We start from the raw sequence: 11,267 nt of genomic DNA, 5'->3' as shown, positions 1-11,267 counted from the left end.
GGGGGCAGCTGGGTGGCACCTTGGGCGGAGGTGATATGAAGGCAACGGGAAAGGAGGAAGTGGAGCACTGAGAGGCACGCAGGGGAGTCACGATGGCGACAATGCCGGGTAGGGGAGCAGCAGGCCGCTGCCCTCTGGCTCCCATCAGCCCCCTCCCCATCCATACTCACCACCTGCTCACTGGTCATCGATGCACTTGTCTGTGGGGGAGACAGTTTGTCACAATAGGCAGGGATGTGTGTGTGACCCCTGACCACCGGGACCCCTGCCCTGCCCCCCAGCTGCCCCCAGGCCCTAGCCTGGCCCAGGAGCAGCAGATCTAGGGGTTCCCTTCAGGGCTGGGGCAGCAGAGAGGGGCAGATGATGGGGGAGGGGATCTAGAGAAAGGCCTGAGAACACCTGGGGGTCACTTGTTCTCAAGGACTCAAACGAGGCCCAGCCACCTGCTGGGCACCGAGGTCTCCTGCCCGTTGACCTGAAGAGCCCTGGCAGCCCCTCAGCCTTGAGGAGGCTGGTGGCTCTGTGAGTGGCCTGGGTACAGCCCCTGCCTGGCCAGGCTGACCTCCCAACTCAGTGGTGAGCAAGCCCCAGGGGGAGGGGTGGGGGGAGGAGGCCCAGAACAGCAGGACCTGGGCTATAGGGGGAGGGGGCCCAGCAATGAGACTGGGAAGCTTGGCCTGGCCTGAACTCTCATCTGGGTCGGCCCAAGCCATCTCTCAGGGAAGAGTCCTTGGGAACCAGACCCCGGGGGCCCCGCAGACGCTGGGCTGGGGCATGGTCTTTCTGAACCCAAAGTGGCTCCCAGGGGCTGCGGTGACTAGAGGGGAGCGGGCCTCCTCTCCCCGTTTCCCTGGTGGGACGTCATCAGGCCTGGTCAGTCCCAGACCCCCCTCTCCTCTCCCCAGCTGGCCATTACCGATTGGGACAGGGAAGACGATGTTGTCATCGGTGAGGCCCAGGGATTTGACAAAGCGGATGAAGTTCTCCTTCAGCTCAGGGGGCAGCTCCTTGGTCCTTCCTGTGGCCAAGATGGCCGGCGAGTGGCCGGGAGACACTCCATGAATATTGTTGAATGGATGAAGGAGCCTCAGACCCCTTCCTCGTGGGGGGCCTGCGGAAAGCCCTCGTTCCCTGGCCTCCTGGGGACTTGGGGCAGAGATAACGCTGGAGGGGGCCTTGGGGGATGGGTGGGGACAGGAGCGGGGTTGGGCTGAAGACCCACCATAGAGGGTGATCTTGAAGTACTTCTGGTTTTGGGAAACATACTGGAAGAACACCGTGGCGAACTGGTTGTAGTCGGTGTCCACCACTCGCACGGTGTAGCTCTGCAGTGGAGGGTAAGCTGCGGGTGGACAGTGCGGGGTCAGCCCTGGCTGGTTAGACAGAGCAGCTCCCTCCTCCCCCACCCCGCACAGGATGGCCTCTGTGCGGAGGTGCAGGGAGACCCGTTCCCCTCTGGGAGGACCCCACGCCTGGGACCCCAACCCCAGGGCCCGCATCACTCAGGACTCACCCTTAATGTTGCCCAGGCTGAACTGGCCGGGCTGGGAAGTTTGGACAAAAGTTCTGACAAAGTAGTCACAGCGCTGGTTCCTGTGGGAGTGGGAGAGAGGTGTGGGTGAGGGGAGACGCAGGCTTGGCCCCCATGGGCTGGATGAGGTGGGAGCCAGGGTTGCAGCTGGAGGGGCTGGGATCCCGCAGCCCTGGGTCCAGCCCAGCCCAGCCCAGCCCAGCCCAGCCCATCTCCGCTGCAGCAGGAGGCCTGGCCTGTCCCTCTGTGCTCTCCCCCCTGCCCGGCCTGGGCCCTGCCTCCAGTACCCACTGTCCTTCCGTCTGCAGGGCTGTCTCCCCTCGGCGGCCTTCCTGTACACAGTCCTCCCCACCCTGGGCCTTTGTCCCCTCCTCTTGTCTTGCTGTTTCCCGCTGTAACCCCTCCTGGGCGATTCATCTCGCCATGTCCTTGGCACCCGAGAGCCCATCTCCCCAAACCTGTCCTTCTTATGCCCCTTGTGCCCAAATGCTCCAGCCCCCCCTCCTCCAGGTACCAGAGCTAGAAACCCACAGGAGCTGGTGAGCCCGGCACCCCACCATTCCTCTTCCCCCTGCAACCAGAGGGGCCTTGTCTCCTCGCCAGATCCCTTGGGTGGTGCCCACCCCCGCCAGGCTGCTCATGGCGCCCGGTGGCTGCCCGAAGGAGCGGCTGTCTCTTACTCGGAGCCCGCCAGCCCCTGCCGTGAACCCCATGCCCCTCCTTCCAAGGCAGATGGGTTCCCCCAAGGCCCAGCCAAGATGCCACCTCCCAGGAAGCCCCCAGTGAGGTCCTGGTGGGGTTCCAGGCTGGGCCCAGGGACCCTCCTCCCACTCCGGACTCCCCTGCTCTCTGCCTCGTTTCCCCGAGGACTATCCGTGCGCATCCCTCCTGCTGTCCGTGTGCGCACAGAAGGGACCAGTAAACACTGACGTAATGAAGGAAGGAAGACACAGGTCTCTGAGTCCAGTGCTGAGGAGAGGATGAGTGACTGCCTGTCAGCTTGGCCGTGACATCAGTCTGTCTCTCAGAGCCCCTCCTCCACGCAGCCCTCAGGTTCCCATGCTCCCGGGAGGTGGGGCTCTCACCTGAGCAGGGTGGAGGTGACATTGTAGCTGCGGTCTTCTTTCAGCTCGTAGTTGGTGGTGTACATCTTAAAGTCTTTGTCTTCCTTTGAAAAGGCATTCCCTGCCAGGCCCACGACATACCACTTCCCCTGGAACTGCAGGGGGCGGTGACAGGCCGAGTGGCCGCAGGGGCCCCGACAGCTCTGTCCCTGAGCCCTGCATTGGGCCTGCACTGGGCACCAGGAGCGCCTCTACCAGGGGGCCTGCTCTGGGCCTGCCCTGGGCCTGCACTGGGTCTGCACTGGGCCTGCACTGGGCCTGCCCTGGGCCTGCACTGGGACTGCACTGGGCTTGCACTGGGCCTGCACTGACAAAGCCAGCAGGAGCTGGAGGCTGTGGCCAGAGGGAGCGTGGAGTCTGGCAGGGATGGAGTGACCTGCGGGCAGTGGACTGAAGATGTCCCCACCTGGCAGGGACTGTGGCGATTACGGGAGAGAATGTGGACCTGGGCAGGTCAGCCGGGCTGGGGTGGGGGTGAGGGTGGGGTGGGAGCATGGTTTCCATCAGGAGGCGTAAGGGCAGGCTGAGCTGAAACCTGGGCCCATCCCATTCTAAATGTTCTCTAAGACTCGGCCTCAACTCCCTTCTGCTCCCACTGTCCCGGGGTCATCCCCACAGCTGCGCCCCAGGTTCCTTACCTGGTCATCTTGGAAGTTTGGCTGCAGCGGGACCTTGGACAGAGGTGGGGCGGGGATCAGGTTTGGGGTGGAGTCCTGGGCCTGGGTCTGCAGGGCCCCCAGTAGGGTGAGGCCCAGCCACAGGAGGCCGAGGGGCATGGTTGCAGGGCTGAGGCAACTGGGCAGCTGCTGAGCCGGGCAGGTGGTGAAGGAGGAAGAGGCGAGTGAGGAGGCTGGCCTAGGGTCCTATTTATGATCCCCGCTCTCCCCGGGGCGGAGTGGTATGTCCTTTGCCAAATTCAGGAAGGGTGAGGTAACAGCCAGTAACTCCTGCGGAACCTTCGGTGAGATTTCTGGCCCTTTCCCCATGGTCAGGATTGTGCAAGGTGGAGGGGCAGGAAGGGCAGGGGGGGACCGGGGGACTTTCCCCAGAGCCCCACACCTCTGCAGGGACTGGGGCCCCTGGCACACTCTCCTGCCCTTCCCTCCACTCTGTTTGTGTTCAGTGGCCCCGATCTGTCACCTCTAACCTCCAGCAGTCCCTGCTCGGGCCAAGGCGGGGGGGGGGGGGGGTGGGGGGTGGGGGGGGGGGTGGTGGTGTTAGGGCCGCTGGAAAGTGGGATGAGATCTCTCCATCAGTGAAAGCAGAGCAGGCCTCACTCTGACAGAGGGTGGCCTGTTTCCTGGTTCTCAGAAGGTGCAGGGAAGGGTGGGGCAGCTGGAAGTGAACATTCCTGACAGGGAAGGACATAGTGTTCTGAGCTCTCAGAGGCCTCCCCCCGCCAGCCCTGGCACAGGGGAGACCCCTGTCTCAGACGCCCATCTGGAAGGGCCCCCACTTTGAGTTGTCCCTGCCCACTTCCGTGCCCCATGTGCAGGAGGGGCCCCTCCTGTGGGCCCTGAGACCCCAAGCCGGGCGCTCCAGCCGCACATGGAGCGGCTCAGCTGCATGCTGGAGCCGGGACAGTGAGGGGTGCTCACTGCTGGCCGGGGCTGGGCCTGCAGCCGCTCTCCACCTACTGCTCCGACACCCGGGGCTTCGGCTCCCAGGCAGTGCAGGACTTGGCCTCGCCCTTGAGGGTCGCTGAGGCCACCCACCATCTCTGGCCACAGCCTTGGTCTGGGCAGTCCAGCGGCCCAGGCCTGGGTCCCCAGAAGTGTTCCTGATTCCCTGATCCTGCTTCGTCCTGGCGAGCAGGCTCCTCCCTGGGGCTCTGGCTGTCCCTGGGAGAGGTGATGGGGCTCAGCCCCTGGGCAATGGTTCCAGATGCCACCGTGAGGACGGAGGCTGCCTGCAGTCTGACCTGAGGGGGAGCTGGGGGTGTCCGGGCCTCAGGGCACTGACAGGGACCCTGGGCTCTACCTGCCACCTGCCGCTCTGGATCCAGCACCCCCAGCCGGGCTCGGGGCAGCGTCCCTGAGGGAAGGGGCTTTGGGCGGGTTCTGAGCTGGTGGGTGGGCTGCAGCCTTGGCCATCCTGACGGAGAAGCCCCCTCAAGCCCTGGCCCTGCTGTCCATCTGGGTGAAGAAAGGGCAGGAAGTGGAGATGAGCAAAGCTTCCACGATGTGGCCACCAAACCCAGGTGCCCACCAGGTGCCGTGGCCCCCCCCCCTCAGACCCCTCCCCGCGCCTCTCCTCTCCGCCAGCGGGCCAGGCTCCACCCCAGCCACTCTCTTTGACCTTAAAAGGGATCTTTGAGCCTTTGGTGACTGTTGGATGTGGGGGAGACTGACGGTGGAGCCCCAAAGAATTTTAACTAGGGCGGGGCAGTGCCCTGGATCACCAAGGAGTCACTGGGTAGACTTTTTTAAAAATATATTATATTGATTTTTTACAGAGAGGAGGGGAGAGGGATAGAGAGTTAGAAACATTGATGAGAGTGAAACGTTGATCAGCTGCCTCCTGCACACCCGCTACTGGGGATGTGCCCGCAACCAAGGTACATGCCCTTGTCTGGAATCGAACCTGGGACCCTTGAGTCCGCAGGCCGACGCTCTATCCACTGAGCCAAACCGGTTAGGGCTGGGAAGACTCTTAAAACCAGGGAGTAGATGTCCCATGCTCCCTGGTATGAATTGTGGGAGGGGTAGGACAGGGTCTGCAGGATGAGCAGACCGGGGCCAGGTGCCTGCGAATTTCTGCCCACCCCTCACCCCTGTGCTCTCTGCCCACCCCTCACCCCCTGTTCTCTCTGCCCACCCCTCACCCCTGTGCTCTCTGCCTATCCCTCACCCCTGTTCTCTCTGCCCACCCCTCACCCCTGTTCTCTCTGCCCACCCCTCACCCCCTGTGCTCTCTGCCCACCCCTCACCCCCTGTGATCCCTGCCCACCCCTCACCCCGTCAGTGCAGCCTTGAGCGCCCTGTGTTACTGACCCTTTGATGGCGTATGTGCCTGAGCCCCGTGAAGGCCTCTCTATAAATAAGATTCTGGCGGTGACTGTGGAGCTCTACTTGTCTTCCCGCGCCCAAGACCAGCCTGGTACGTTCCCTTGCTGCCTAACCTGCACCTGCCCACCTGGAGTGGCCTCTTTCCTTGCTCTCTCCTTGCCCTCCATGTACGGGGACCAATTTGGAAAACAACAGGGGTCCCAGGACAGTCATGGCCGTCACCGGGGCAGACTCAGTGCTGGGCTGGTTGGACTGGAGGGCAGGGGACCGGCCGAGGGTGCTTCTTGCTTCTGCCTTTGGAAGGCAGGGGCCCTGCAGGCGGGCGGGGTGAGAGGGGAAAGCTGTGCCACCTCCTCAGGGTCAGCAGGGCTTTTGGGGCAGGATCCGCTCAGCAGGCACCCGCCTCGCACAGCTGTCAGCTCTGGGGGCTGGGTGAGGGGCGCGGGGTAGACTCCTGTGTGGACACAGGCTGACTCCCAGGGCTCCAGGGCAGACGGGACTCTGGAGGCCCCACTCCTCGGCCACCCCCTTCCCACTGGCCTGGGCACCTGGTCAAGGAGGGACTCTCAGGTTCACCCTGCCCAGAGCTGGGGCAATCCCTAGGCACAGGGGCTTTCAGAATGGCTTGCACCACATGAGGCCCGCAAGCACTTGCCCACTTCCCCTTGGCCCATCACAAGCCGCACGGAAGCTTTTGGGCCACGGCCCACCTGGGAGAACCCAGGGCTAGGCCTTCCAGGTCCCACCCCGGGTCCATTTAGCAATGGCAGGAGCTACACACCATCTACAAGTGGGTTTCTCTGTGGCCAGAAGCCAGGAGAAATCTGGCGGCTTCAGACACCCTCCCGCCCGCACTGGCTGGCAGGTGGCTCACCCCTCTCCACAGGCCCGGGATTCGAGGCTCCCACGGACACAGTGGCCTGTTCTCCCAACCGCAGGGCCCAGGCCCCGGGCCGAGTCCAATCCCTTCCGGGAGGCAGCGAGTGTTCCCTGTGCTGACTGCATGTCAGGAATCCAGTCTAACGCCCTGGACTGGTCCCCGGAAACGTGTGAGCAGCGTTCAGCCACGGGTGGTTGGGGAACAATACCCTCTGACGTGCCTGAGGGCTGGGCAAGGGGTGCCCGGGCAGCGGGTGACTAGTGTGTGTTTTATAATAAGAAAAGGTCATGAGTAAAGTGTCCAAAGTAAAATATTTAGAAAAGAAACTACAGAATAAACCCAAAGAAAATAGAAGGCAGAAGTAAATGAAGAGTGGAAATTAATAAAATACAAAGATACATTAGGAATATCAAAGCCAAAAGTCGACTCCTGAAAAAGACTAAGAACATAAGTAGAAATCTGGGGAAAAAATTATTCTCAACACAGAAAGGTATAAGACACAAATAAACAGAAGTAGAAATTTTAAAATCTATAACTAGGTTTTACAGACATTAAAGGGTAAGACACTGTTATAGGTAATGAAATGGGAAATACTCAAACTTGTGGATTCATGAAGTAAAAGAAAGAGAGGCCCTAAAACATCCACAGAGTTGACAAGTTATTAACAAATCTTCCCACAAAGAGAACACCAGCCATGCAATATATTCGAAGACCACAATTAGGCAAGTTTTTAAAAATAAACTCTTAATTTTGTTTCAGATTTATAGAAAAATTGTGAAAATAGTTTGCAGAGCTCCCATATATCCTGCATGGTTTCCCTTATTTTTAACATCTTGTATTAGTGTGACATTTACAATTAATGAACCACTTTTGATACATTATTAACTAAAGTCCATACTTCATTCAGATTTCTTTGGGAATTTGTACATAATGTCCTTTTCCTGTTTCAGGATCCCATCCAGGATACCATGTTGCTTTTTTTTTTTATGACCAGACAATTACATATAAGAATACACACTTTAAATATATATATATATATATTTATTGATTTCAGAGAAGAGAAAAGAAACATCAGTGATGAGAATCATTGATTGGCTTCCTCCTGCACACACCCTTCTGGGAACTGAGCCCTCAACCCCCGCATGTGCCCTGGCCGAGAACTGAACCCTGACCTCCTGGTTCATAGGTCGATGCTCAAACACTGAGCCACACCAGCGGCAGCCTTTCCTTGGTCTTGATGACCTTGACAGCGTTGAGGGGCACTGCTCATGTATTTTGTAGAATCTCTCCCTATTGGGACTTGTCAGGCGTTCTTCTCAGGATTAGACTGGGGTTATGAGTTTTAGGAGGAAAACTACAGAGGTCGAGTGCCATTTGTTCCACATCACATCAGGGGAAGACGCTAGCCACGGGACTGATCACTGCTGGTGGTGACCCGGACCGCCCGGCTGCGGGGTGTGGTCCCCCGGCGCTGAGCCAGGTGGCGGGTGTGCACGCGGCGCGCGTTCCCGCTTCTGTAAACAGTTCTCGGTGTGAGGCTTCCGGAGACCCACTCGGAAGTGCTCACCGAGACGGGGGTCTGCAGCCACAACCCACCCAGGAGCGAGGGGTGGGAGGGCTCCGCGGTCCCTCACAAACCCATATCCCGGCCCGACTCCTCTTCCCAGGAAGGTGCCCCGAGAAAGCGACAGGTCGTTCCTGCAGCCCCCCTGAGTCACCGGCTTCCTGAGTCCGCCTCCACCGGCAAGCCCAGGTCCCCGAGGGGGCCCGACGTGGCGGGCTCAGGCTCTTCCAGGACCGCGCGATGATGGGACGCGGCGGCCTCGTGCGGACCGGGGGCCCTGGTGGAAGCTGAAACGGTGGGACCTCGCGAAGTAAAGCGGGGGAAGCCGCCCGGCCCGCTCCAGGGCCCGGAACCTGGAGCAACGGTCGCTCAGCAGTCCCCCCGCGTCACCTGCTTCCCCGAAGCTGTCATCCTCGTCTTCCGTGCTCGGTACCACCGGCATTCCCATATTGGGGCCCGACATGGCGGGCTCGGGCGCCGCAGAGCCTAGGAGACCCTGAAACGCCGCGACCGTCACGCCGTAGCCCGCGCCGGGCGGAAGGTGGAGGGGGCGGGCGTCGCGCGGGGCCGGAAGAGTGGAGCCGCGCAGAGGAACGCAACCTGCGGACTGGGCAGCCCGGACCCCGCCCACAAGGCAAGGAGCCCCGCCCCCACCAGAACCCCGCCCCCGCCCTCCATCAGACCCCGCCCCTCCCACAACCCTAACCCCGCCCCGCCCGCCGCCAGGCCCCGCCCCCAGCCGAGCCCCGCCCTCTCCGTCGAGCTCCTCGCTCTCTCCCGGCCCCGCCACCCCCGGCTGCTGGCCGGGAAGCCTAGCTGGTGGAGGCTCGGGCAAGCGAGTTGGGTGGAGGGGCAGCAGCAGGTTGGCACCTCGCCTCCCCCGTTCTATCCCCATTCCGCCCCTCCTGCCGCTGGCGACCTGTGGGTGGGCCAGCAGCGCCTCCGCGTGGGCGAAATCTGAGACGCGTGCTTTCTAAGGACCCCCCTAATCAATGGCTTCGGAACATTTTCGTTCACAGCCTCCTGGAGAGTCACGGCTGGCGGAGAGCTGCGTGTGGCTGTCGCTCAAGAAAGGCCGTGGGAGACGCCTGGCCCAGCCGCCATCACCCCCACCCCTTTGCCAGCTGGGAAAGGGAGCCCTGCTCAGTCACCAGCCAGCAAGTGTCGCTCCTGAGCGGGACCCAGAGGTGTGATCTCCAGCTGGGAGTGACTTGCATATGTCAGTGCCACCGCCTTCTCCCTGAACCACGGTGAGTGGAGGTGAGGCCTCAGCTGAACCAGTGCCTCACCCAGGTCAGCTGACACCACCCCCACCCCCACCCCGGACTATAAAGTGCGGGCATCCTTTCTCCTGACCCCAATCCGCCACCCTCCTGCCAAGCCTCCACTCCTCCCTACTGGGGGCTGGCACACCCTCAAAGCCGCCTTGAGGAGCACCTGTGCCCCTGAAGGAGCAGGTGACAGCACTTGGACCATTCCGGGAGAGGGAGGAATCTTTGGGTCCGAGAGGGTGCTAGGAGCGTGCCTGGGGGCAGCTGGGTGCCTTGGGCATGGCCCCATCCCTCTCTCAGTCCAGGCTCCACTAAACTCATCTTTCCCTGGAGTCTGGCCCTGAGCTACAGTGGCATCTGGTTGGGCTGGCTCCAGGTCTGTCCTGCTCCCTGCTGGCTGAGGCTGGGACTGCTCACAGCTCCAGTACCTCCCCATGCCCCTGCCAAGGGCGAATGGGACAGGTGTGCAAGTCTGTGAGGGGGAGGAGCCTGGGTTCCCTTGGAAGCCGGCCTCCTCTGGCCTCTGGCCTTGCCAGGGGGGAAGAGGCAGGGGAGGGAATTCCCATGTGGGGCACCGGTGAGGAGGGGCTCTGGCTGCCGCCCGGGTGGGCAGGAGCTTGTCAGGCCCCAGACACAGGCCCCGCCAGTGGTGGTGCTGGCCTGGAGCCCTCAGGCCTCTGGAATCTGCATCCCTGGCAGCATCTCCCCCTGTTCGCCTCCCCCAGCCCTGCCCCGGGTGGTCCAGACGTCATCATAGAGAAGAGGGGTGGTTGAGGGACAGTGCTCTGAATGGGGTTAGCATGGATACTGCCACTCACCAGTGGGGACAGGAGGGCGAGCACTGGACCCACAGGAGGCTGGCAGAGGAGCAAGGGACCACCCTGGTGACCCTCTGTGCCTGGCACAGCCTCAAGCTGGGCATTCCCTGTCCCACCTACTGTTGGCTGCCATCTTCTAACATCACAGGGATCCTGGTGAGTTGGGGGTGACAGCACTTCAGCTTCCCCTGTTCCCTCCAGCTCCCCGGCCCTGGCGAGGCCTTTGTTGTAGGACCTGTTGCAAGTGGCTGAGTGTAGACATGAGGTGTGACCTCAGTGTTTCCATTGGCCTGGGCACCCCTCAAAGGCAAGGACATGTGAGGGCTAGCATTGGCTTGGGGGTGGACCCAGGATTGGGACTTAGGACGTGTTCAGTCAAAGATGGACTCAAGTTCCGTGACCTCCATTCCTCACTGAGGGCCTCAAGGCGGCCTGGGAGTAATGCTGAGAGCCACCCTTTGCCCTTTGCCCTCCCAGAACGCCCAGTGGGCAAGGAACACAGACTCGGGGGCTGTGGCATGTATTTATTTAGCAGTGAAGGAGCAACTCCATCAGCAGGGTGGCCTGGGAGCAGCGCTGGGCCGCACTGTGAGAGGATCCTGGCTCTCAGTGGCGTCCGGCTCGTGGGGGCAGCTGGGTGGCACCTTGGGTGGAGGTGGATATGAAGGCAACGTGAAGGAGGAAGAGGAGGCACGCAGGGGAGTCACGATAGCGACAATGCCGGGTAGGGGAGCAGCAGGCCGCTGCCCTCTGGCTCCCATCAGCCCCCTCCCCATCCATACTCACCACCTGCTCACTGGTCATCGATGCACTTGTCTGTGGGGGAGACAGTTCGTCACAATAGGCAGGGATGTGTGTGTGACCCCTGACCACCGGGACCCCTGCCCTGCCCCCCGGCTGCCCCAGGCCCCAGCCTGGCCCAGGAGCAGCAGATCTAGGGGTTCCCTTCAGGGCTGGGGCAGCAGAGGGGCAGATGATGGGGGAGGGGATCTAGAGAAAGGCCTGAGAACACCTGGGGGTCACTTGTTCTCAAGGACTCAAACGGGGCCCAGCCACCTGCTGGGCACCGAG

General features: G+C 61.6%; 4 protein-coding genes across 12 annotated transcripts in view; 1 reads left to right on the top strand and 3 right to left on the bottom strand.

Annotated features, from left to right (window-relative positions):
- The window catches only part of PTGES2 (prostaglandin E synthase 2), a 28,848-nt gene that overhangs the window by 1,764 nt on the left and 15,817 nt on the right, over positions 1–11,267 (top strand). For 2 of the 5 annotated variants that reach the window (XM_023744491.1, XM_014445557.2), the window contains exon 1: positions 9,218–9,357. The exons of 1 other annotated variant lie outside the window; for it this stretch is intronic. The gene's annotated coding sequence lies outside the window, so the exon portion shown is untranslated. Of the gene's footprint in view, positions 1–8,991; positions 9,358–11,267 lie in introns of those variants that run through there. 2 more of the 5 variants (XM_023744489.1, XM_023744490.1) reach the window with 2 other exon arrangements.
- Positions 174–3,519, bottom strand: LCN2 (lipocalin 2). The gene is made up of 6 exons (XM_014445562.2): positions 3,294–3,519; positions 2,617–2,750; positions 1,514–1,593; positions 1,223–1,342; positions 917–1,018; positions 174–200 (listed from the first exon to the last, which is right to left on the bottom strand). The coding sequence occupies exons 1-6, from the start codon at positions 3,429–3,431 to the stop codon at positions 178–180; spliced, it is 597 nt and encodes a 198-aa protein (XP_014301048.1). The 5' UTR covers positions 3,432–3,519; the 3' UTR covers positions 174–177.
- The window catches only part of LOC111823329, a 14,416-nt gene continuing 7,040 nt past the window's right edge, over positions 3,892–11,267 (bottom strand). The window contains exons 1-3 of one of the 4 annotated variants that reach the window (XM_023744494.1): positions 8,498–8,760; positions 4,636–4,790; positions 3,904–4,006 (exon numbers count right to left, since the gene is read on the bottom strand). In XM_023744494.1, coding sequence (XP_023600262.1) covers positions 3,929–4,006; positions 4,636–4,790; positions 8,498–8,570 — 306 coding nt within the window. In that variant the 5' untranslated portion in view covers positions 8,571–8,760 and the 3' untranslated portion in view covers positions 3,904–3,928. The other 3 variants (XR_002826361.1, XM_023744493.1, XR_002826360.1) reach the window with 3 other exon arrangements.
- The window catches only part of LOC102419353 (neutrophil gelatinase-associated lipocalin-like), a 3,923-nt gene continuing 3,361 nt past the window's right edge, over positions 10,706–11,267 (bottom strand). The window contains exons 6-7 of one of the 2 annotated variants that reach the window (XM_006103123.2): positions 10,983–11,012; positions 10,706–10,890 (exon numbers count right to left, since the gene is read on the bottom strand). In XM_006103123.2, coding sequence (XP_006103185.1) covers positions 10,990–11,012 — 23 coding nt within the window. In that variant the 3' untranslated portion in view covers positions 10,706–10,890; positions 10,983–10,989. The remainder of the gene's footprint in view (positions 10,891–10,982; positions 11,013–11,267) is intronic. The other variant, XM_006103122.2, reaches the window with a different exon arrangement.

Source organism: Myotis lucifugus, unplaced genomic scaffold (genome assembly GCF_000147115.1).
Source record: "Myotis lucifugus unplaced genomic scaffold, Myoluc2.0 scaffold_465, whole genome shotgun sequence".
Taxonomy (NCBI): domain Eukaryota; kingdom Metazoa; phylum Chordata; class Mammalia; order Chiroptera; family Vespertilionidae; genus Myotis; species Myotis lucifugus.
The sequence above is the reverse complement of the archived record's forward strand: the minus strand, read 5'-3'. Positions and strand labels throughout refer to the sequence as shown.

Excerpts from the sequence above, each read along its gene's own strand:
- LCN2 (XM_014445562.2), bottom strand. The coding sequence starts at position 3,431 with ATGCCCCTCGGCCTCCTGTGGCTGGGCCTCACCCTACTGGGGGCCCTG. Across the intron at positions 1,019-1,222 it reads CTTCAAGATCACCCTCTATG|GAAGGACCAAGGAGCTGCCC; the intron begins GTGGGTCTTCAG and ends TCTTGGCCACAG. Across the intron at positions 201-916 it reads CGTCTTCCCTGTCCCAATCG|ACAAGTGCATCGATGACCAG; the intron begins GTAATGGCCAGC and ends TCTCCCCCACAG.